This window comes from Aythya ferina, assembly GCF_964211825.1.
Source record: "Aythya ferina genome assembly, chromosome: 6".
Classification (NCBI taxonomy): domain Eukaryota; kingdom Metazoa; phylum Chordata; class Aves; order Anseriformes; family Anatidae; genus Aythya; species Aythya ferina.
Window position 1 is genome coordinate 16044994 of NC_140303.1, and position 26052 is coordinate 16071045.

Genomic DNA, 26052 nt, shown 5'->3' on the forward strand with positions numbered 1-26052 from the left:
GTGTAACATTCAGCTCAGGTAAAGCTGCTATAATGGTAAGAAAAGACAGAGCAAAGTCAGCACTGCAGAAATAAGAGAAGGTTGGAAAAAGTTTGGGTTGGAAGCAACTGAGAATGAAGAGAAGTTCAGAACAGATAGAGAATATAGGCCAACTAATTTCCGATACAATAGTTAAAAAGCATCATACCAGAAATTACTTAAGTGCAGGAGCAAACATAAAATACTGCTATTGCTGTATATGACATGATTGTTTCTGCTCAGGTGTCACATAATCTTCGCTATTTGGGTAATTTAGCAACTTGCAGTTCTTTTAAGTCAGAATTCTCCACTGCCCGTTAGAGGCTGCATGTCTCAAGGAAATGCTAGTGTACTGAGAGGGATTAGTCCTGGTGGATGCAGAAGGCCTAACCATGGTCAGCTTACCTGCCAGCAAAGAAAGTGATTATTATTTATACTTGGATTCTATGGTGACACAGATTCACAGCTGTGGCCAGAGGTCATGAGATTGTTGACAGAGGCCCAAAGCATCCCTTCCCCCAGAAGGGACAAATGTAGAAAATCATTTACTTGAGCTGCTTTAGATTGCTCAAGAGAAGGAAGCACTTGGTTGTAGTGCATACAAATTGTCAAGGGAGAGAAAAAGAAGAAACACTTGGTTCCTGATTAGCAATTGGACACAATTCAGGGACTATCTGAGCTATTACTTCCTGTGCTGGGAAAAAAAAAGTTGACCCGAGTAATTATTCTTGCTTTGCCAGGGTAAATTTATTGGAAGGTTTTACAGCTCAAACAAGTGGATGTGTGGGTCAAATCTGTTTCTGCCAGTCATGGAACACATTTCTTTTAGCAGACTGCACTTGAATAGACAGAAATTTGGTCATTTTGCAGTGAGGTCAGCCATGTGAGTTTTTACCATTTTTAACGCCCAGAACAACAGGCTAGTGGAAAATTAGGGAAAAACCCAGACTGTTGTCAAAATATGAAAAAATGGCTTCAGAGAAAGCATGTCACCAGATGCTACTTTTACTCAATGCACTACAATTGTAGGTCAACATTGGGAAAGCAGTTGGCACCTGCAAATGTTTGAGTTGGTAGCAAACTGCGAAGGTGAATGTTTATTTGTACAGTGGGAGCTGGTGAAAGATGAATGGGGGAAGAGGGAAAAAGCTAACCAAGAGAGCAATGAGATTTGGTGTCCTGCGAGCTGCTGCTGCTGCAGGAGCAATGTAGGGGGCTGTGGGGATTTGATCACGCAGTTACTGAGGCAAAAAGATGCATTCACAACTGTTAAACAGAGGTACATTCTGCAAAGTTTTGGGGTTGTAAGGTGAAATTTTGATCACAAAGAATTAAAACGGTAGATCTGAGAATTCTCAAATGGTTTTAAGCTCTAAAAGCTTTGTGTGTCAGGTAGCATTAAGTGAGTGAGAGTGTCAAGGAGGTGCAAAGAAAACAGGATTTGAAACTAGAACTAGCTTTTTGTATAAACAGGTAACGGAGATGCTACCAAAGTCGTTACTGTTACCTTCTGCAAGCAAGTAACTTTGCTGGAAGCGTAAAGGCGGCTGGTAGCGTCTGCGAACCACATCACAGCGCCTCTAACTAAATAAACAGAAGACTTGGCAGATTTTAATGGTGACCCCTGAGGAGGAGGGCTGAGAAAGTAAGTGTTGGCATGAGCACACAAGCTCCTCAGAAAGGCAAAACACAGGGTCAGAGGGGAAAGGTTCATCTTGTCATCGCTGCTTTCTAACATGTAGCCACTTCCTGTTGCTTCTGAGAATGGTGAATAAGAAATGAACTTGAATTTGGGCAAAGCTTCAAGGTTTTTATTGAATGGTACATAACTAATAAACAAGATTATACACTGTTGGTATTTTCATGGAAAATAGACTCAGATAAACACAGCAACATACTTCTGCCTTTTGGATAGATGCTAATTTAGCATTTGTAAAATGTGAGGCCCCAGCAGAGCTGGAACATCTTCCCAGCAACAGCTTAAGAGGTCTCCAGCTGGGCAGCTTTTCTGTCCAAGCACTGGCTCAGATATCATCAATGTTAACTCCAGCGCAGCACTGCTGGGACACAATGCCAGAGAAAGGTGCTGAGATCAGGCTTTTAGAGCAGCAGTATCATCACTGCCAGCCTACAGTGATGCCTCTGTTGAAGCGCAAAGCACTAATGCAAGAAATGGAACCAATAAATAGCACTGCACGGAAACAAGTCAACATTCCTTTGTACATTAGTGTGCTCCTCTGCCTCCCAGACCTGTAGGATTAGCCTTGCAATGACACACGAGCTTCTGTCTTAATAGTGTTTGGATCTCAGTTGATCAGTAGATATGGCACAATTTAACAATAAGATGTTCTGCTGCAACAGCAATAGCACTTAATGCTATACATATATATATGCATATATATAGAGACTACATATTGGTACAATACAACTCAAAGAATCAATGGCCTAATGTAGCCATTTTTATGTAACAGGGTTAACCTTGAAATATTAATGCATAAACTATATTTATTCTCCTCCGAACCATAGAAGTTACAAGGAATATTATCTCTCTTTCCCATACACCTTTGTAATAAGATAACAAATTTTATTTCTTTGACTTAAGTCAGTTAGCAGATTCTCCACCCCAGCTAGGAAACAGGCTCCCTCTCCCTGTTTCAATTCACAGTGATGTGAAATGGAATCACTTTTTTCTCTAGCTTTTCAGAAGGCATTTTCACATAGACTCCAGTAGTGAGACGTCGTCTTCTCTGTATCTGTAAAATATGGGAAGACACAAAAATGAACAAGTAATCGCAGTGTAATCACTGATGAGCACATTTTAAAGAGTGCTAGGTGTACTGCCTTTAGCGAGTAAAACATATTCTAGACACCTTTCCCATTCACCTCTCTTTGTAGAAGATCCATTAAGACTATTTGAGGGATAATCAGGAGTTACCGTGGCTGTTTAGGAAAAGATGGAGTCCTACTATTCAGTTAGCACTTTGAAACTGCTCTTGCTGCAGAGTCCAGCAACAGTTCAAACCTATGAATGTTGACACCTTACTGCTTCATTTGGCTTCTAGGGACAAGGGTGGATTGAAAAATACAGGGCAGGAGTACTTTTTGGTTTTATGCTTTGGCATCAGTTTTATTTCTAACAGGCTGAGCACACCAGACCCACACTAAAAAGGGCAACCCAGGTTTCTCATGCCTCTGTACACCTGAAGTCTGTTGCCTTTGATTCCAGAAGCATCCAAGACTCTGTCCTGTTCTAAGCATCCAAATGTAAGCCAAGGATCAGTCCAGCTGATAGAAGCTGGCTGCTTTCTGGTACTCTGGCAACACAACTGATCCATGAACAAGTTGTCACGGTAGGTCCAGGAAGATCTCATCTTGCATTATTGTAACAGCACTGCATTGCACCAGTAAAAGGGAGCCAGAACACCCCCATGCCTTTGCTCCCAACATTCTTCCCTCTTCTCAGTTCTTTCTCCTTTTCCTTGGCACACAGAGGAGTATTATTAGCAGGATGGGGCTGAGTTGACAGGACTTACCGCTTTGCCCACGACAACAGCTGAGATGATGAAGCTGTAAAGAAAGAATCCTGAGGCAGTAGCTCCTAATACCCAGAGATATATGGCAGTGTCTGGACACGGTTCTGGATCTAAAATATATCGTATCACACAAGTCATGTTACACATGCAGAAGAACATACATCTTACTCTTTGCTGTTTCTGCACTTACATTCCTTACTGCCCGGACACAACATAAGGAATCCCCTGGAGTCAAAGATTAGCCTCCACACTGCTTTTCTCTAACCTGCACTATTGCAAGATACTACCATGACTGAGCTGTGAGTCCCTGCCCACTCAACTTCCAAGGAAAATAGTTTTATCTGCAGAAGAACACACATCTTAGCTTTGCTGTTTCAGCACCTACATGCCTTCCTGCCTGGACACAGCATATATGCTGTATGGTATTGCTTATGCTGTCCAATGCTCATACATTACTAAATACATTGCATGCATGTGAATACACCTGCTTTAGGTATCTACAGGGAGACATTAAAGGAATAAGAGCACGATTCTCAAAGCTTGAATAAGTGTCCAACCACACTTCTTACAAATAGAACTTTGAAGATCTCTGAGGCATAATAGCAACACCCTTAAGCTGGGAGTGCCACAGTTCTGTAAAGCTGCTTGGCTTACCAATCACGTAGAGCTGTGTCCCGTTGCCCTTGTTCATAAAATATGGTGGGGGGTACATCCGCTCCATCTTGCAGACATAAAGACCAGTATCGTTAACTTGCAGGCCGGTGAGGGTGAGGGTCACATTGTTTCGGCTAGGGCTAACACGGCACTGAATGACCTCTTCCACGCTGAACATTTTAAACTCCGTCGTGTAGGTTGAAGCACAGATCTCAGTGAACTGGTCACCCGTCTGTTTCAGCAGAGTCACTCGAATTTCCTTTGCATTCCCGATGTGCTTGTATTTACACACCAAGCTGGCAACTCCTTGCCTGTTGGCTAGCACCATTGCTGGCTGAGACACTTCCATTACTGTAAGGAAGCAAAGGACATGATAGTAAATGAACTGTCAAGAAATTATCTGCAGTCATGTAATATTTACTTGAAACCTGTGCAATAGGAGGAGTGTCCTACCACACCCTGTCAACCATGGGTAACTCCTAGAAATGCTGATAAACTCTTTCAAAAATAAACCAACAACCACAATCCACATAGTGGCACCATTAATATACTTAGAAACGCTGAAGTGCTTTAATTACTGTAAATTATATTATAAATCTCAGCAATCACTTGTTGCCCAAACCAGAACCATTAGGGTAACAGTAAAACTGAACAGAAACTGTATTTGCATTTCTTTTGATTTTGATCTTTTTGCACTAGCTATTCCCAAGCCACTGTACAGCAATAGCATCCATATCCTAAGCCACAGCACAGAAATGCACAGCAAAGCCTGGTAAACATACTGAAAAAAAAATCATAACAAATCTTAAGGGGAAACTAGTGTACCACTGGCTACCTTTTACAACTGCTGTACTCTGTCCCACTATAGTATGGGAATGCAATTATTTTTTCTTTAAAAACTGTCAGGACACAGTATTGGATTTCATATTATATCAGTCCATTTGTGGTCAGGGCTTATCTTCCCCAATTCTTCAGTGCCAGAATTTGGGAGAGAGAGGAGTAAAATCTCTCCATCCATTCCAACCTCTGTCTCTGCCTTATCATCAGCTGCCAGCTTCACTCACGAGGCCTAGTTTGTCAAAATATTTCTCCCTTCTTGAGCTACTCTGAATCCTGCCCAGCCTCTCTGCAGATGCCTCTGCTCTGAAGTCTGCGTCTGGTTTTCCAGACACCTCTCAGTTCTCAGTCTGTCCTGCGAAGAGGCTCCATGTCATCTCCCTCTCCCTCTTGTACCCAGCCCCTGTCCTACAAAGATGTGAAACTGAGAAAATGCAGATACCCCTGGCTACCTTGCCTCCTTCATCTACCCACCTTCTGCAATGGCAGTGGCTGTGCAGAGAAATCCCACGGTGATCAATATTGAGAGCATTCCTGCGCTGGGACAGATGCTGAAGGGACTGAAGGTGTCTGATGCCTTCAGACGTTAAGACAAACTGGAACTCCCAGAAGGACTGGAAAACAGGTGACACCTTTCAGGATACTGAATCTTCGAAATGTTTGAACCCACACAGAGTCAGTGTGTATATATATAGCTTTGATCCCAGATGCTGTACCTGAAAGTAATATGAAGCTTTGTTTTGGTTTTACGAGAAAGGAAGTAGTGGGTTTGATTAGTACGTGCATAGTTAACCTCAAACAGATGAACAAAAACAACTATTCAGCAGATGGAAAATATATATTCAATCTGAAACTGCCATCCATTCTGCTTTAAGAATTGGGGGAGGAAAGGTAATCATCCAATAGAGCAGTGCAGGCCCTTTGGTGCAGCCTGCTTGCACAATCATAGTCATTAAAATTTTAGCAATCATCAGGTATTTCCCACTAGGACAACACACAGAGAACTGTATTTCTGCCTAATGTGACACAGTGAATCAGTGCAAGCTAGCCTTTTTGTGGAGGACTTCCCTCCACCCCCAATTTCTTTGCTTCCTTTAATGTTAATGCTTTTGATGTTTAAAAACTGCCGCCCCCTTCAAAATACTGATTACAATTGCAACAGCTTCAACTTTTCATATCAGCAATGTGACTTGAATCATAACGCAGCTTCTTTAGGATTTTGTGTTTCCAAGAAAAAAATTATCTAGGTTTATAGCTAATGACTTCCACATCTGTGCAGTACTTTCCTTCCTAAAGACTTTCCTGTCTAAGTACCTTGAGATCACCAGATGAAAAACACTGCAGGAGCTTTGATTATTGCTATCTGTGCTTAGAGAGACTGCCTCATTTCAAATCTCAGTGAAACAGTTTTCACCCAATGGCCTTTTAAAAGTCATGTAAGGTCTGAAAATCGTTGTGCTTTTTTATGTGACAGGCTGTCACATCCATGAATCATTGCCTAAAGAATTTCATAAAAATGCATTTACCCCAAAGGTCATCATTCTTTTTTTTTTTCCTACTTTGAGAAGTTCTTTTAGGAGGTGCTTCGTTTATACATGTAGATCTAGTAGATTACAAAGACCTACTTTTGAACTGTGACCTAGAAAAAATAATAGCATTCATTCTTGAACAGTAGCTTGCTCAATCCAAAGACACAAGATAAATATTTGATCTTGAAATCACATAAATACATAATGATAAAAATAAATTTACTACTTCTATATTTAGGTGATGCAACAATTGTTCATAATGACAGATTCATAGCCAATTTGATTTCAACCAGCATTCAAATCAGAATAGATGAAAAGTAAAAATACGGCTCTAGGAAAATGAAAAACTACACCTGAATAATGAGTCTGGGCCATATGGTATTACTGGTTAGACAGGATTAAATCAATGTTAATAATAAATTTAATATCAAATTAATGCTACTGCAACATCATGTGCCAGGATATCAGTGAGATTTATGGCATGAAATTACCAGGTTATGCCTGACATTTTCATATCCAGAGTAGTAACCAAATTGCCTGTCCTATGTATCTTTTTGTCTTGGGCCTTGTATGCAGTTAAACAAATCATGTATTTGAGTCAGTCATCATCAGTCATAATGTCATCTCCTGATAATTGATTGAGGCTGCAAATTGATGGTACAATTGACCACTAAACAATTGCAAAAGATTGCCATGTAAAACCAAGTGCTCACTGCCCCACGTAACCACAGGATTGTGTATAGCCAGAGAGAGAGGTAGCTCCGGGTCCCTGTATCTCCAGCAATCAAAACCACTCTGGCAATCATTGTGTTTCCATTGTTATCCATCTTGTTTCTGGGCTGTTTCATTCTCATGGTGTCCTTTCAGGTCTACCACTTGATATGTTCTACCCTTGTTTTTCCTCAAAGCTTCACATTATGATGGCTGCTCTTCTAAGCAAGGCACAGTGTGTCTCCCTGGGGAGTCTCTTCATGGCTAGGGCAACCTAAGGTGAGCCCAGAGAATCCCCTTCCAGTGGACAGAGATTACCTTTACACAGAGTGATTGATTACCTCTCCTTGCTAATCAAGCTTTGGATCTGGAGTTAACATATGCAGATACCAGATTGATGACATAGCAAAATAGGATTCTTGTTCCCAATGATCTGCCTTTCACTGCTCCTGTCCTTTGGAGCTCAGTTACGACATGAAACAAGGTATTGATAACTGAATGAGTTACCCCCTAAAATGAGTTCCACAAGAATGGTCAGGGAGGCCTTTTCTCTCTGCTCTTCTCGTCTTCTAACAACCCTTCAGCTGATAAAGTCTCTGGATCTTCGGCTTGGTGCACCTTCCCTGTATACCACACAGGCTTTGTGGGCTACAGGCAAAGGACCTATCTTACCTAGTTACAGATTCTTCTTATCTGTGCAGTCTGGCATCTTCCCACCCTGACTTCCTCATCTTTGGAACTTTTTTTCTATCACCCTTTCCCCATAACTGGAATGTGACACCTGGCCTAGGGCCAGGGCAAGGGACTGGGTCAAAGAAGAGCCTGTCCCTTGACTCTGTGATTCAGAAGGTCTTTTAGGAAGGATATTCCTCAGGCTGACTCCAAGAGCCTGAGCTCTGCACTTGCCAAGTTCAAAAGCTCTGTGTTAGATAAATCTTTCCTTTAATGTACATGCTTAGATTATAGTTCTATTCCCTTTGTTCTTAGGGGTGATGTTAGTCCCCAGATCAGGGGCAACCTTTACGCTCCACACGTGCTTCCACAGCAAAGAGCTAGGGCAGTGGAAGGGACTGAGGGCCTTGCAGAGCTAAGCTGTAGTCTTAAGCTGAGGAATCAGCTTAGCAGCAGCCCTGGTCTCATGGCCTCCGTGAACTTAGCACAGAGAAGGACTTGAGTGCACCATGCACTGGACTATGCTACTGTGATTAGTCATATTGCTAGTAAGTTAAATAACTAGGTTTTTCATTTAAGCTTCTTTGTCGTTTTGGGTTGGTCGTTCACATTTTAGTGATCTGAATTGCTTTTCTTCATAGAATACTTGTTAGGGTGCACCTTCTGCTGACACACTGTCAGAATTCCCACTGCAAAATGTTATTATTCACAAATTTATTTTCACACTTGAGAGAAAAAGTTGCCTCATGCTGCCTATGTTTTCTTCTTCTCTGACAGGAACTTAAAAAAAATAGCTTGGTGAATTGCTTGAGGTGTAATGGGGAGAAGAGAAGCTTATCATTTGCATAAGTATCTGGTTTCAGGATATTTTGTTAAACTCAGAATGTGAGATCATGTCTTATTATGTTAAACAGTTCACGTTTTTACCGTGGTAGTTTGCCACAAACCTATTGGAGTTTTGAAGTGCATTGTCATTTGAAAAAAAAATCCAGACCTCTAGGTGATATGGCTGAAGAAAAAGCCTTTTCTACAAAACAATAGGTAAAGAGAAAAGGAAATAACACAGTAACTGGAAAAAAATATTGTTTCATTACCATTAAAGGACTAAAACCTGGTTAGTCTAAGTAAAGCCCTAGATATGACCAAGTTTGGTGGATCGGTCTTGGTTCCTGAAGGAACCACAACTCACATCACAAAACCACCGATTCTTAAATCTCTCAGAACTGTGGCCTTTCTGCCAGCTTCTAACCTGGATTCGCAGGTGCTGCTCTCTAGTCCTAAGCCTGTGCCCTCCGTCCAGCCTCAGCAGAGATGAGCAGAGGCGAGGACAGCACTGACTGAGGAATTCTCATGCCACTGCCTCTCAGGGCGCACTGGGGTTGCACTTCTTGTGCCCTTCTGCTGGCTGCTCAACTGTCCAGAAAGATTTGAGGCACAGGTGGGTGTGTGACAGTGCCTTTTATTTGTGCTGTTGGTACTTCCTTTTTAAACTCCAGGCTTTGTTTCCACTACTGTAAAGCTAATTACATCCAAGTTTTTTTCCTGAAATTCAGGGCATCCACAGTTACCTAACAAAGAGGAATTGCCTCCCAGCTTTCCATGCTAACAGTTCTCAGCTGGCCTTGAAGGTCTGCCTTGTATCTCTTACCTGCCTGGGTTTGGTACACGGTATTTGTGTATTTGACCAGTAAGTGCACACCTGCCAGCAACCAGGACCCTGTGCCCCATGCAGCTTGCAGTCAAAAGGTAAGATGGGAGACTATGGAAAAAGGTACAGGCAGAAGTAAGAGGAAATAAAGACTGAGAAGTAACAGGCAAAAAACCTTTACACATCAGCTTCCTTATTCTCCAGTTTTCTATAGAGGGTTATGGCAAGGGAGAGATTTTAGGAGGAACTCAAACAAGCCCTAAAGTGACTTGGCAGATGTGTAAGGACTTGCCTTTAAGAAAGGAGCTTTGCAAAGCAGAGCACCACAAAGCTCTTCTTAGGAGGCTGGTCATTCAGGATTGAACACACAATTAAGGGGACACCTTCATCCTGGAGTGATCACTAAAAACTACGTGGTGGTCAGGAGAAAGCAAAAAAAGAGCTGAAGGAATCCCTCACATCTGAAGGCAAAGCAGTTGGGTATACCCTGTGATTAGCTGCAAATGTGAAGACATGGAAAAATACTGGAGAATGGTTTTACTTCTGCTTTCCTTTGTTTCTTAAAACATTGCAAAAAGGAAAACCAGCTAAAGATAGTTGTAATCTAATAGTCTCAGGCTCTGACAGTACAGAAGTTTGCACTTAACAAGGATCTCAAGCATAAATCATTATAAAGATTTGTTGAAGACATGTGAGGAGCACTGTTCTCCTCAAAAGTAAGAAGCCTAAGAAATAATTTTTAAAGGGTACAGAGGAGACATGTAACTCACCCGTAGTATATACTTTAAGATCTTGCTTCCTGTTCAGTTTTCATAGGGCTAAATATTCCCTGTATTTCTTTCTTTCTTTCTTTCTTTTCTTTTTTTTTTTTTTTTTTTTTTTTTTAATTGTTATGGCATTTCAAACCACAAGGTTAAAGCAGGACTCCTGGAAAGCCTTTAAACCTTTCCATTCAACATACATCAAACAAAGCATTGAAACAATTTTACGTAAAGGAGATAGTGCTCCAAATCAGTGTACATATGCAGAATCCAAATATTTTAAAGATAGGAGACCTGACAAAGAAAGGCATTCTCCTAAACTCACAATGGGGAATTATTTTCAAATCCAAGGATGGCATGGAGCACATTTCTTTGAATTAACGACAAGTGGGTAATGAAGATCAGCTTTGCTCACCAGTTCAAGTCTGGAGGCCATTTCTGAAGAGTGAATGAGAGCTGATAGTTAGAATGGAATGGACTGGAAAATGAAATGAAATGAAATGAAATGAAATGAAATGAAATGAAATGAAATGAAATGAAATGAGATGAAATGAAACGAAATGAAACGTAGAAAAGAAAACTTAATAGTATAGCAGAAGGGGGAAGCCAGTGGACAGACACAAAGAGAATGACAAGGCATTCAAAGTGACAGATTCGCAGTAACATTTTGAATACTTAGCAGTGAGCCAAGGTTTGTCAAGGCCTGAGAAGAGAATGTTTCAGCAATCAAGATGTGACTTGGGATCATGGATGAAGGCTTCTAAAGGTGTTTTGTCACACCTCTACATTCAGTGTGATTTGCCTGTGTAGGGAATGGATCTCAGGACTGCAACGTGGGTATCCCTTCCCGTGGGCACACAGAATTTGGGAACAGGAGCTACAAGTTTTGGACATCCTAGGGAAACAGCTTCTGCATTAAAAAATCTGACAGGGCTCTTGATGAGACAGAAATAGGGAAATGAGAATGCCAAGAGGGGAAGGGATGTTTTGTGGAGAAATATGAGTGGCTGGCTGAATGAAGTGTGTAGCTTTCAGATGTAACTGTTAGGCTGGGAATAAAGCATATTCACAGACAAAAGCTACCCAGAAGCCAATTACAAATAAAAGCATATTTTAGTGAAGTCCAGATAGTGCACCACCTGCATCCACTTCATTAAGGCTCTTTAAAATTTGCATGACAGAGCAAGGTGGTAAGGAAAACACAGCGCCAAGGGATGGGGACCGCGTACTGGTGCTTCAGAATCCCTGCTTGCTCTAACCTTGCTTTGTTTTTCTGCTTTCCACTCCTTCTCCTTGCCTACTTTCTTGCAGTTTTATCTACAAAAAACATGGAATTGATAGTGTCTTTATTACAAGTCGTTTATCCAGAGCTTGTCAGAGAATCTCTTCCTGGGAATCATGTCTAATATCCGCATGGGTGGTGCCCTGATGTATCGAAGTGATACACTTGTTCTGTATTCCTTTGGTCCATGGGCCATCACATGTTGCTAAAAATTTACAGTGATATGTGAAAGATTTGTAAGTTTGCATTAGAATATATGGTAAATAATAGGCTGGAGGCTCTGGAAAATGAAGGTAAGGGATTTTTGACAGGAGGTTTTACAATAAATCCCAGACTTCACAAGAATCTTTCTGTTTTTTGCAGTGCAACAGTTGCAAAACAAATTGTCACCCCATAACCCAGACCTCTCGGCAAGTGGGATGGTGTAGCCAAGCACTGGGTTTGTGGCTGGCATCATGTGAGTCAGTGAACTAAAACAAGTCCTATGCTTTCCAAAATTGATCGTCTGCAGGATTTGTTGTTCAGCCCACTCTTCACCACAGAATCTGATCTTGTGTACAAAATCTTACCCTTATGTTAGTGATAACTCAAACTTCCTTTGTCTTTACTAGTTTACAAAGTGTTGAAAACCACACTTTAGGACTTAGCAATTCCCCTTTCCAAAAGGCCACACGAACAACAAGTATGAAAAAAAAAAAAAAAAGAAAAGATGAAATGTCAGGGAGGCCAGATGTGCAAGGGGACACAGTCTTTCATTAGCCAAACTGGTAGTTTGAAAAAGCTGGTGAGCCTCTACCCCTGTGCTCAGAAGCTCTTTCTTATTATACCTCTTTACTGACATACCACTCCCTGCAAGCTTTATCTATTAGCTGTATCTATTGGCAACTCTCAGAGTATTAATTTAAATGTCAGTGTGTGGCTACCTCACCCGCCTGCTTATTTGAGTCAATGCTGTTGTAAAGCCTCTGGTTGTAGCAAGCATCCAACTAATGTGCGTCTTCTCAGCTCCAGCTGCCTGCTCCTACTGTCATCACCTGCAAACCCAGCTAGGAAATCCTACATTTTAAAATTCACATGCAGCATCCAAAAGATCTCTTAAAGTTTTGGCCACAGAGACAGTGGATACCAAAAAACTATGATAGTGAGTAGTTTGGTTGGTATGGGGGCTAGGGATGAATTGAGGATGTAGTTTCTAGGAGGGGACAGAGGTTATGAAATAGGGCTGCAGAGCCAGTAAGAAGGGATAAAAAGGAGGATGGGCTTGTGGGTAACCACCACCTGGGGAATTTTTCTTTCAGATAGCAGTGAGATTATATCTGGTACATACAAAGAAAACAAATGTGTTGGATGGGGTCCAATGAAAATCAAGTCCTACGCAAAATAGGGGGAAATGTTTTGAATTTTAAAATTTGATAAAATGTTGAAGGACAGGGGAAAATTTTTGAGAAAATGCATATATATCTTTTCCTAAAGCTTTTTTCCAGCCCCCTCCCCCCATCATTTTTCATTTTTAAATCATCAGCTTTGTTGTAAAGAAAATAAAGTTCTCTTACGTATTGGCAGAATGTCATATATGCCTTTTTTCTGCCTAGAACCAGTACGTGGTGAAATGAGAAAAATGCGAAGGGAACCCTTTGCAGCAAGAGCAACTGCAGTTAAGCAGAGCTTTCTTGAGAAAGTTTCACTTCCTAAGTTTTTTTGCTATGTTTGCTCATTTAAATGGCCATCATATTAACCCACTTTTTATGATTTTCAAATGTCAGCAACAAACCTAAGTCTTGTAAAAGAAAAAGTGCTAAGTAGAAGGCCTGGTTCTCATCACTGTAAAGACCTGAATGCATCAACAAATATTGCTTCCACAACCTTAGAAGTGGCGTTGCTGCAGCATTACCTTCTCTAGAATGATTGCAGTTGCATTGGCATAGATGTATCAGCCTGTAGTGTGTTAACTATTGCCAGATGTTAAAATTCATTGAAAATAAGTGTCATCTCTGTACCAGGGTCTTTGGGCCAGATGACTTAGGCAGAACTCAGTCTACCTCCATTATCCTTCCTCGATTCCTTCAACAGCTACAAAACTACAGCACTGTCTATTCCTGTCTTGAAGGGATTTAACTACAAACGATATGAGTGACTTTGTTGTTGCTTTTTTAATACTGCATCCCGAAACTGAATAATTTCATTTGCAAGCTATTTAACAGTGGGCTGTGCAGTAGGTCAGAATACATGTACACTGACCTGGCAAATGCAGGCTCTGAAGAGAGTGTAGCTGTAGTTTCTGTCTGCATTCGAGTGACTTTGCAGTCACTACTCAATGCTTTGCTGAGCTCCTGGAGTGCTGAGGAGCTGGGCTGCACAGGGGCATGTGGGGCAGCGGACTCTGGAGTCCTGAGACTTGTGGATCTGCCTGATGAACAGCTGGGACAGGGAAGGGGCTTTTGGTTTTGAAAAGAACAACTGCAGCCAAAAGTTTAGGAGATGGTGAAATAGTTCAGGACTTTGGCCTATACTGTCATATTCTTTAGTTTCATGGGGAGAAAAAAAAAAAAAAAACACAAAAACTTCAGAATTTCCAGTGAAATAGTTCTTAACTTTCTTCTTCAAATTAACTGTTCTGATTTTTCTTGTTCAAAGCAACATTTTTGTTCAAAAATCCCGGTTATTTTGAAATATTCAAATCATATTTAAATAGCCACCATCAAAATTAATTAAAACATTAATATTTTTTTTTAGGAACAAATGTCTCACTTGAAGCCTACAAATTATTACTTGTTTTACTTTTCAATTCACAAAAAAAATCAAATTTTTTTCCTTTCAGTGTGATTGAAATGAGTCCTCTTAACTTTCCAAATCTGCCAACGAAACACAAAAAATTAATTATTCATCGAGTTCCAATGAACACCCTTCATAAAACTTCTCAATTATGCAAACTAATCACCTTCTGGGAAATAGGTGTAGATCATTTTATGGTACAAGCTCGCAATGTGACTCAATGCCTCTTCGCTTGCACACTATAACCCTCCTCACTCATCTGATTATTCAGACTTTTGCCTCATCTATGGTTTTCAGCTCATTTCCCCCCTACTACCACCATCGATATTCTCTGTTTTTCCTTTGCTTACAACAAAATATTCTTTATCTTTCGAAATATCAAACGCTGCCATCCTGTGAGGCAAATGCAGCGGGGAGGACAGAAATGGTTAAACGTCTTTGCTGGTGCAGTTGCTGCTAGAGCGTGCTGCCTCCCTGCTCCCTTGGTGCCGGCAGAAGGGGCGCGGAGGCCGGGCGGTGTCGGGGTGCCGGTGCTGCAGGGGGCATTTTGCCAGCAGCCGTGCATGGCCCCATGAACCCCGAGGCGTGCAGGGCAGGTGAGCAGTGCAGGTACAGGTTGGGTCGGAGGGCCTGGCCTAGCAGCCGTGTTGTCAGGATGTAGGGCAGGGCATGGGGAGGAAGGGGAGCTCCTCGCACGGGTCTGGCCTCCCCACTGGGCCTCCAGGGAGACACTGAGCGATGAGGAGCCAGAAGCAGAGGGGAGAGAGGAAGAAACTTTGTTCCCTCCTTCCTCTTGCAGCCACCCTGCTCTCTTCATTTCCTTCTTCTCTGTACCCCGTGACTGCAGACACTGCACGAGCCAGCGTGGTGGGAAGCGAGGGCTGCCAGCCTCCTCCTCGCAGTCAACCAGCTCTCTCCTGAAGTGAATCACACTCTTTCCCTCCCCAGCAGCCTCCCTGAAGCAGGATCCTGGCCTCATTCACCCATGTACTACCAGGCCCTTCGGCTGACCTTAAAGAGGAACACACCTGCCTCTTGCTTTTAGTATTGCTGCTTGCAGTTCGCGCACGTGTCAGGCTCGCCTTCCTGCTCCTCTAGCTCATGCGCAGGGCCAGCAGCTCCCACGTGTGCTGTCCTGGCTGCCCCAGCCGAGCACAGGTGCTCCCCGCAGCATTCCTGTCCTTTGCTTTGCACTGAAACACAGAGCCACGTCTGTACAGTGCACACTGCACTCCATACATGTATGTGCCACACTTTCAGGGGCTTACTACATTTTTAGCTAACCTGCATGTGCTGTTGATGGGATCTTTGCTATCTCTTTGCTATCAAGCGCCCGTAGTTCCTTCAGGAGTTTTTTTGCCCAGCGACATGGTTTAACAGCAGATGGCATAAAGGCCTAAAGGCCTCAGCTGGTGTTTGTGCACACCAAACTCCGTAAATGCCTGTCATGGTTGTCTACATAGTTGTTGGCCATTTTTCCACCTCGATAGCTGGATGTTTTCTACAAGAGTGGGTGCCTAACGGGACCGTCACCCGCTGAACAGGAAAGGGAGGGCAGATACCAAGGTATTTTTTTATCAAGGACACATCTGTTATTTAATCCCAGTGCCGCTAAGAGCTCCAGTCCTTGCACGGAGCACACAAGAGGAAGGCTTACTGATGGCATCTTATCTTCTAAGCTGTTTGTGCTCATTTCAGGGATAATCAACATGGTCAATTAACATATTGCAGTGGGAAATCACATTCCATGTGGCTTGGCTTCTGGTGAGACACGGCAGAGTTTGTCCTCGTGCTCTTTAGCTGCAGGCTGCAGGCAGCTCCTATTTGCATTGGCAATCAGGAGCCTCCGAGCTGAAATGCTCCCCAGGGAGCAGCACTGCGTGCCAGCACAGGGCCACCTCTCCTGTTACACTGCAGGCACGTGTTTGTTGTAGGCATTGCTGTGCTGCTGTAGAGCTGCTAAAAGGTTCCTGTTGTGAGAGCAGCCTCGCACACAGCAGTGTGAGGTGTTCCCTGCCAAGGGGAGGACTGGCGTGCCGCGAGTCCAGCTGTTGGGCGTGCCGCTGCCAGGGATCAGCTGGTACCTGTTAGGGAGCGTGCCTGTTGCCCTCCCACCTCAGCATTTCTCTCAGGCCAAAACTGCCATCTTCTAACCTGTCAAACTGGTGGGGTTTTACTGTATTCATTAGTGCGATCAGAATGTGAAGACACTACACAATGCCCCAATCTTCTGATAGCCCAAAAAAGAAGGAGGGGCCCCTGTCCTGTGATATCTTTCACCATCAGACTGACCCCGGGAAAGAGCAACCGCTACCAAAATGGGCAGGGTCATTCATTCCCTGCCCCCAGAGGCCTTAGCCCCATTCCTCTGCCTCCCTCAGAGAAGAACCAGCCCTTGTGCAGCTGTGCAAGCTAAATAATTTTCCTGCTGTAGTTCATCCCACAGCCAAATTAATGTCAGCGTCAGCATTAATTGGAGGGCAGGGGCCAGCTAGATGGCACTGCCTTTTCTTGGCAGTGCTGACTGAGAGCAGGTAAAGCGGATCATGAAAGCACGGACTAAAAGATTACAAGGAGCAAAACTCTTCTGACAGTCAAGGCAGAGCTCGAGTATTCCTCAAGGCTTTCACTTCAACCATGTGCATTTCATTTGTGTTTAAATCTTTCTGAGTCTTGACTCTCCAGTGCACCATATACAGTATATTTAATGCATAGTGAAGGTAATTAAATCCTAAACATGTGATCTGTGATACGGCTGGGCTGTGTGAGCAGTGACAGCTCAGTGAGTAAATCAATGGAATGAATCTTTAAAATAGAAATGTATTTCTGCAGTTGCGTGATGAGGCACTGGAGATTTACTCAGCTGTGACACCAAAGGCCTCAAGTAATGACTGCAGTAGTAAAGTCTGAGAAGATGCCACATTTGCTGTGATAGAAGGGGCTGAAGGTGGGGCTGGTTGAGCGATTGCTGTGTCACTATCAGCGATACTGAATTTGGGCAGGGGAATGTCTTCTAGAGACAGATCCGCACAGGTCATTCCAGAGAGACAGGCATGGCAAGCAAATGGACTGGATTAAAGCTGGGCTGAGCTCCCCAAAGGATCGGGCAACTCTTGAGTATCTTTCTCATCAAGAGAGGAAGCTCAGGAAAAGGGACTTCTGGGTGCCCAGGATTTCACTGCAGCTTTCTGTGCTTATAAGGTAAATCCTGCTGGATCATTAAGAGACACAGGAATGAGGGAGATGTGAGGAACCCAGCTACGTGCCTGTGTGAGCAGCAGGCAGTGCTCTGGGTGTTTGCCATCAGATGCTTGCTGTGGAACGAACAGCTCTGGCCTTGAGGAATGCTCTGGCTGCACCCAGCCGTGTTGTCCAGCAGCTGTGCCTCAGCGGCATTTACACTCAGCAATGGGGTGTTCACTACCAGTTTGCTGTCCGTGGTAAGAGCAGCACCGAAGCTCAGCCAGAAGCGATGGCAGGAGGGGGTCAGCCACCCAGCCCAGGCATGGGCCATCGTCCCAGCGGCTGCAGGGAGCCAGTGGGTGCCCTCACCAAGGGACCCACGCGTCCTGAGCGAGGCCATTCCAGCACCAGCTCCAAGCAAGCAGCTTGGATGCAGCCACACAGTTTGGGAGGCTGCAGGCTTTTCCCAGGGCTGTTCCTGGACCTATTTCATTTACTAACAGACACAAGTCATACAGTCCAAAATGAGATTTAGCCACAGGGAAATGGTGCAGAGGGAGCTTTTTTTACAAGCTTCCTGAGCAGATGTTCCTGTAACTCGGGTTTGGCACCCTGAGGCTTTATAAATAAGTCATGAGATTCTCCCCTTCTAGGAAGAACATAGCTCTTACATTAAAGAGTGGGCCTCAGATCTTAGAAGCATCACTAGCTTTTCCCCTCCCTCCCCCTTAAATACACCCACATATTCATGCTTCACATTGATAGTCTGGTCATCCTCACCATCGCCTTCCAGCCAGGTTTCGTAATCTCTGAATCTAGTATTTGTAAACAGGGCTGTGATTGCTGCTGTCACAAGAAGAGACGGTTGCTGACCGCAGTAGCTTGTCTGCCCAGCAGATGAGGAAAGATAAATTAGTGTGTGGGGGTGAATCTCGGTTGAATTTCTCTGAATTCAGCTTTCCCCTAAAATATTTAACTATAGTCGATTAGGTAAAAACTCTGCTATAAATGGACAACAAAGAAAAACTAACTTAAAAGCAAGGAAAATTGAGTTGAGTGCACACTGCTGGTTTTATCAGACCTCCTCAGTAGATGGCTCCACACAGATCCTTACGCCTTTCCCCTTTGGCCAGAGCGTTAGAAGTTATCATGCAATGTATTCTTAGAAAAGCATCTGCCATTCCTTCCTGAAGAATTCATTTCTCGCAAGCCCTCCCCCTTCTCTGCGTGAGAGTTGTGGGTTTGTTCGAGGCGTCATTGTCAAACAGCTCCGCCACAGCCAAATGTCACTTGGCACGCTGCGTTCTCAGAAGCAGCAGCGCTGCGCCCTGGGCACGGATGACGACACGCCGAGGGTGACCGAAACACGCGTGAGCCCTGCCTTTCCCTGCACAGCCTCCTCAGCACCGCTGCTTCTTGCCTGAACACTGAGTGAACGTGCAGCACAGCTGGGTCCCCCTGTCATGTGTTGTCAAGAAGGGAATGTGCACCCTCTCTTCTCTGCTCCATCTTGCTCACAGCCCTGCCGGGCTGACCACAGCTCAGAGCTCGCTGCCCTTCTGTTGGTGACAGACCCGTTGTCACCATGTCCGGCTGCAGAGACTCGTGTGACCACGTACGAGGGACAGGGAAACATGCTGTCACTGTCACGGGGACCAGCCCAGAGCTGGTGCACATCCAGCCCTCCACGTTGCTTCCTCCCTGCTCAGGCAACGCAGCGCCAAGCTCCTGTCAGCAGGGAAGGCGCTGCGGGCGTAGCATCCTCGCAGCCATTCAGGTGGAAGTGCCGTGTAGAAAAGCCCTCGAGGTGCTGTGGCCTTACCCCAGCAATCAGCACAGCGTTCAGGCTGCCAGCATGCCGGGCCGGGGCCCCTCAGCCTCAGGGTGGGCTGTCAGAGCGGTGTGCACGCCAGCCCAGGACTGCTTGCATGGCCGTGTTTGTGCAGAGCCGAACCTCCTGCCAGGGAGCATTTCATCAGCACCACGCGGTGCTCGGTGCTGCTGCGGTTGTGACTCCGAGCTGTTGTGGGGCTGAAGGAGCGTCGGTGCAAAGTGGTGCGAGGGGAGAACCCCGCGGTTTGTCGGTAGTTTGGGAGCTTGAGGGGAATGTGGGGAATATCTCCTGCTCTCCTGGGGTGGGCTCACATTCAGCCTGCACACATCTGAGCCAGGAGGCACAAGGCTAAACCAGGAACTGTTGACTAGATGAAGCAAAATGTGTTCCTGGGTTTTGCACCATTTGGCTTTGGTGTTGGAGCCAAGAGAGCACTATAGAATGAAAGATTGCGAGAGCTGTGGAGAACCTCCTGGAGCCACCTGGGCACTCACTCTGTGTTCACAGAAAGAAGGAATCAGCTAACAGACCCCCGATCCTCCTCTCCCTCCCCACACCCTCTTGTGTGGGAACTGGCCAGGCCAGGCCTGGGAGACCTCTGCTACTCAGCCCGGGGAGTCACTGCTTGCAAGAGCATTTGCTGCTCTCGGAAATGCACCACATTCCCGGGGACCCTGGGGAGAGGCCGGCCGCGATCTCAGCAACAGAGGCACCTTTTCCCACGTACTGTTTTCCTAGGCTCGGTTACAAACTGCCCACACTGCTGAGAGGATTGCAGCCCCTTGTGCTTAGCAGCACGCCGGAGTAGAGGGTTTGCCAGGAGGGATGCGCAGCTTCCAGCTACATGACTTCCTCTTCTTGCAGCAGCACAACTAGGTGCATGGCCCAGAACTGAGGCAAACCGTGTCCCAAAATCTGTAGGGAGCTGATAGCTCCTTCTTCCACGTGTGCCTTTAAGGGCAGAAGGAGCATTTTGATCCGTAAGGATCAGCAAGTGGGGAAACACCGCTGACTCAGGCCCCGGGATCAGTCACCCCTGCCAGCTGCACCCCACTGCTCCCAGGCACTTGTGGCAGAAGGGCTGCGGGTCAGTGAGAGGCTGAGGGGAGTCAGGATGCAGCCCTGGGCCGTGCATTGCCCTTCAGGGAAGGTGCACACAAGAGGGGAGGTGTGCACAAGAGGAAGGTGCCTGCTGGGGGTTGCAAAGACCTGGTGCGAGGGCGTTGGGGCACTCCCCACCTTCCCGCACAGCACAGCGCCGGCAGCATTGCAGGCTCCAGGCGGTGCGGGTGCAGCCTGCCTCGCCAGATCTGAGGCCACGGTGCGAGGAAAGGAGATGGAAGCATGAGCACAGCTTTCTGCAGATTCTGGATGCTGCTGAAGCCCAGTGCTTTTCCATCACTGCAGCTTACAGAGCAAGATGAATCCCCTGGCTGGAGAGCCTGGAGAAGAAAAACGTGGCCTCTTCAACCCCACTGGAGCATTTCTTGCTTAATATCCGTGACTCAAGAGCTCCTGTGAAAGAATGAATTCTTTTTTTAGTCTGGGGACGGCGCTGACACACCGTACAAACACTGCAGGGTTAAAGGCAGGGAAATGACTTGCAGATTTTATTTCTTAATGAAATTTCAGTCCTTTAAAATCACTCTGCCTTACACACTTGTGTCACAGTTAGCAAAGCAAATGAATTTCTAGGTATAGGGCACATACAGTGATTTATTTAAAAGGTGGTTCCTGTTCTATTCTGAGAGCAAGAAAGGCATTGGTGAGCGTTATGTTTCGGGATCATACTCTGTATTTCATTATTTCTTCTCTTATCATTAGATGTTCCTTTTAATTCTTGATTCATTTATCTCCTGTTTTCTTTATCTTTGTATAGCTTAAAGGCTACCCACGTGCAGAAGCTTAGTTTGCTTTATTATTTTGAGGGCTTGGCATGAAGCTATATATATGTATGTATATTTTTAACCAAAACCATATCTACCCTTTATCAATTGCTAGCTGTCATTTACCATGTTACTCAACCTTTGCATGCAAAAGCTCACTGGTGTACTGCAAAAACCCACTGTCTGACTCTTTAGCACACATCCTCTCTACCATAATTAGCAACTGACCAAAGAAAAATCCCCTCTCAGAGCACTGCTGAGTCACCATCCAAATATTCTGGCTTTCCAACACGATCAGTCAGACCATGAGTCCAAATGACCCCTGAATGCTGGGTGGGTAACATTCCCACCTGAGATGATGGAAGCTGTGAGGTTTAGATTCCCTGTTTTCAAGGGAAAAGCTGAATTGCTGGAAAGCCAAATAAAAACTGAAAAAGTAAACAGAGCTGAGCTGTTGCTTATGCCTTTTCCCCTGTGAGACCTGGTTACTTCAGGCAACACCTCAGACTCCTGTGACTGTTGTAGCAATTAGAGGATGTCTGGGTGTCCAGATAGACGAGCAGTGTGCCTCCTCGTCCCCCCAGGATAACCCTACATGAGTTATTGTACAACTGATACGGTTATCTGAGCAGCCATGATACAGAGACAGGGAGTTTTTGTGAGGCTATTTAAGCAAAATAGCTCTTTGGCAGCTGCTTCTGCGAAGCTCTGGACACAATAAAGCCTTTTCATTCATTTTCTCATAGTGATCACTTAAGCCTACAGAGTTGTTCTTCCCCGAGGGCTTCCCTTAGCTTGTGTCTCTCTTCCTCTGTGAAATCTTTGAGAGTCTTGAGCCCAACAGCAGCAGGCTGCGTGAGGAGCTGGCTGAGGATCTTCTTGCTGTGGGTTCACAGCGTAGCTTTGCTCCAGCCAGAAGCAGATGGCCTTCAAGGACTGCAGAACCAACGTGCTTTCCACAACTTCTCTTCAGCTGGTCTGAGAAAACTCTTGGAGTTAGCTAGGCAGGACTTAAGAGTGGTGGATGAGGTTGTGCTGTTATTAATCAGCATGTTCCAGCAGATCAGAGCCAGCAGACAGAGCCCCATTCCCGGCAGTAATGTGAATCGGGGCACAGCATCTGATGCTGGTGAGTATCCGAACATCGTCACTGACAGCACAGCTCTGGCTGCAGTTCCTGTTTGATTAGATGGCAGTGAATGATGAGGACAGAAACAGTCTCTCTAGAAACATCATTCTAATGCATCAACATTTTAAAATGCTTGCCTATTTTCTGTTGTGTAAATGCTCATAGAAGTGGCTGCTGGGTGTAGTAGAGTTGTGTTGAACAAACACAACCCTTATAATGGATGAGAAGTGCTGCTGTGGTTGCACGATGGAGCATCCAGTAGGAAATCATAATTGAGGTACTGACTAGCTTCAAGTCAGCTTCAATTCTGGTTTAAAGTATGTTTAATATTTTCTCTCAGTGCTATAGTGTTAGTTTTTTATTCTTTATTTTTTCTATTTAGTCTGGCAAATGGACAAAACAGCATCAGAAACGTTTAAAAATCAAGTTGCAAAAGGGGGTGAGACATTTCTGTTCTCAAAATAGCAGTTTCTTTTGAAGCTGTTGAACAAGATGGATTTATCCGGGGGAGGGGGGAGGAGGACAGGCAGGAAACACTGCCTCCTTTGAAGATGGTTCCTTCAACCGTGACAAAGAAGTCTGCACTGGAAAAAATTTCTCCTCTAAAATGATTTTTCTGTACCATCGTGACTAGTCCAGCTTAGGCAAGAGTCACTCCACATTTGAAGCATCTGAGTCTGCATATGCAGGTGTGGGTGACAGCAGACAGGAATGTTCCCTTAGAGAAAAGGTCCCACTGCTCTCGTCAGTGGGGCTTGGAGGTCACCACAGCGCTTGGAGGAGCAGCAACCAGTTTTCTACCCACCTGTGAGGAAATACTTGTTCTTCAACATATGCATGTCAGTGTGATGACTTGTTGCTCCCTGTCCAGATCACTCTTCCTTTCCAGCTGATGTTGCAGACTAGGCCACTGACAGCCAGGCAAGCGGATAATTCACCGAGGATTTCTGGCAGAATAGCCAGCTCAGAAAATGAACCAAAGAGAAGGTAGAGTGAAACACAAGTGATGGATAGCCTTTTCCCTTGGAGCTGCCTGAGGCAGGCTGCTAGCCAATGCAGATGTCTTCATCTAAGGTCATTTTACGGAGCCCCTTTCAAATCAGCAGAGAGAAATAATCTGTTTATTGGAGATGTCTAACTTAGGTGAGATGAACCCCATTTCTTTAGGCTCTCTGTCATAGGCCGTAACTATGAACTCCCTGTACTGTTAATTATAGAACTACCTAAAATATCTGAAATACAGGCAGTTTAAACCACATGAACTGACAACTTACAACAATACTATTTTTCGTGAGTAAACAAAGCAACTAGGAAAACGGGGGAAAGGATCTCTGCATAATCCTTGTATGCAAATAGATCCTGGAATCAATTTGACAGGAGCAAAATAATGGACTCAAATCCATGGAGATTTGACATCAAGTCATTAGCCAAGCTAACCTATTTCTAGGGCAAAATGTTCATGAGTGTAAGGTATCCAGGTGTAGAAGACAGCTGTAATAGTTACATGATGATAGCAAATGAAAAGGAGAAGCAAAGAGAATACCCTGTCTCCCATGTAGATTTAAGTATTGAGCTCCTTCACTGAGCACTGCTCTTTCCCAGTTTTCATTTTTTGCTACAAGTCTCTCATTTCTTCCACCAGGGTGTTACTTTATTGTGCACCAGAGGAGGGAGATACATGCCCACAAACCTTCTGAGAAACACATTTACAGGAAATAAAAACCACACAAGCATCTTTCTGCCACACTGTCTCTGTGTGGAGAGCAAGTCCTTACTCTCTTTCTCACCCAGTAAATAACTTAGCTCAGGACTAAACTAACACTGACTATTGAAAATGTAGTAGCCTACATAATGATCATCACATAGCCTTCACCAGGTGCTGCAATGCATGAGTATTGTTTGAGGAAATGATAGCCCACTGAGTGTCATGCAAAAATGACAATCACCGCTGTCCTAAGTCCATCTTTTTAATTGCTTTGCTGGCAGATGGATTCTGCACGGGATCTCGTTTACTCACTGCGGGCTGCCTTTGTTTCTTCACACTTTCTGATCACATAATTCAGTATGGTTTGCAGATACATCACACTGCATGCACATGCACACCACTGAAAAGATCCCATGGCCTTTTTTTTCTGCACTGTTTGGAGTTGCTGCATACTGGTAATTTAGCCCTTCAGAACCTAAAACAACTCCCTAGAAAAGGAAACAGATTTTGCACAGGTATGGAATGACATTTTAGCTTTGACATAGTGGAGAAACTTCCACTTCCTTCTGATCAAATGAGCATCCCTTCTCTCCATCCTCTTTGCCATGTGAAAGAAATAAAAAGTTGACAGTCAGGCTCTCCATTTAGATGAAAGATTCAAGCTGTCTCCTGAAATACGTTTCAAGTAAGAGCATCTGCAAACGTTTTGCAAAATGATTTCCTTTATTCAGTAGGGAAAAGATAAGATGATCCAACATTTTGGTCTCATATGGGGCTCCCTCAAAGTATATGGAAAATTCAAAGGCTTTTAAAAGAATTCACGTCCTGAAAACTTAATGGATTATTTAGTTGGCATGCATAGTTCAGCCTTATAGTGCCTGAATTGGTCTCTGCTGGTACATCCTGATTTATTTAAATCACTTTCAGGTACTTGTCTGTCTGGAATAGGAATCTCATATTGATTTGTGTTTTTGTTGCTTCAGTCTGATTCCTTGAAGAGCTTCTTGTCCTTCTTGTGTTTTTTGTTTGTTTGTTTGTTTTGCAACAGAAGGTTGCTTTGAAGGTGCAGCTGTTCTTTGTGCATCTCACTCTTCACAGCAAGACTTCCCATGTTCTCTGGACCCAGGGTGCTGCCAAGCAGATGGCTGAATTTCTTCTGAGGTTTTGAAGGAACTCTTCTTCACGTGACTGTCCTATCCACACACAGGACTCACCAACCACATCGAGAGGGCTTTGCTTTAGGAACAAACTAACTTAAAAGGTGCCATACTATTTCCTTGGGGAATGAGATTCCTGCTGCAACACGGAGGGCATCCCTTCCCGCAGTTAGTGTCCTCAGGGAGATTCAATGTGTGATGGACAAAGTCAGCTCATGCTGGACAAAATCAGCTCATGCTGATGTTGACAAGAGGACACAGTGCTTTAGCTTTCATTCAGCATCACAGTAGCCAACCTGCCTGTCCTCTATGTCAATATTTGCAAGCACAGCTGCAACCTGCAGGCCAATGCGCTGTAGATGACAAATTTGTTTAGACCCAAGGAAGGGAGTGTTCCTTTGAAATAAAAGGTTGCTGATAACAGGGCATCACTGCTGAAATCTAAATTAACCTGATGCAATTGCCAAGGCTTCTTCACTACAGAAAGAGGTTAATTAAGCAGCAGTCCCTTCTTCTGCACAGTGTCAGCTCTGAGTGAATAATAACGTGACTTGGAGACTACAGTGCATAATGCCATTAGGTTTATTACTCCCGTTTTACAGCTTGCAATAAAGAAGACTTGTAATTAATGAATGAAGTGGATGCAATGCTGCAATCAAGGCCAGGATGAGGCATAAAATACAGAGCCCAGTTCTGTACCTCAGTCACGTGCTGGCAGGAAGAGGCACCATAGCTTGTGAG

At 44.4% G+C, this 26052-nt stretch overlaps 2 protein-coding genes across 2 annotated transcripts in view; one reads left to right on the forward strand and one right to left on the reverse strand.

The window, feature by feature from the left end:
• Positions 1 to 26052, forward strand: part of RAPH1 (Ras association (RalGDS/AF-6) and pleckstrin homology domains 1) — a 336299-nt gene that overhangs the window by 146103 nt on the left and 164144 nt on the right. The window lies entirely within an intron of this gene.
• CTLA4 (cytotoxic T-lymphocyte associated protein 4) lies at positions 1808 to 5825 on the reverse strand. The gene is made up of 4 exons (XM_084524585.1): positions 5517 to 5825; positions 4206 to 4556; positions 3552 to 3661; positions 1808 to 2771 (listed from the first exon to the last, which is right to left on the reverse strand). The coding sequence occupies exons 1-4, from the start codon at positions 5572 to 5574 to the stop codon at positions 2673 to 2675; spliced, it is 618 nt and encodes a 205-aa protein (XP_084380711.1). The 5' UTR covers positions 5575 to 5825; the 3' UTR covers positions 1808 to 2672.

What these genes read in the sequence shown, in the direction of transcription:
- CTLA4 (XM_084524585.1), bottom strand. Translation starts at nt 5,574, where the DNA reads ATGCTCTCAATATTGATCACCGTGGGATTTCTCTGCACAGCCACTGCC. An exon ending in GACACAGCTCTACGTGATTG is followed by an intron (nt 3,662 to 4,205) that starts GTAAGCCAAGCA and finishes GATATATTTTAG; the next exon opens with ATCCAGAACCGTGTCCAGAC. An exon ending in CTGTTGTCGTGGGCAAAGCG is followed by an intron (nt 2,772 to 3,551) that starts GTAAGTCCTGTC and finishes CATATTTTACAG; the next exon opens with ATACAGAGAAGACGACGTCT.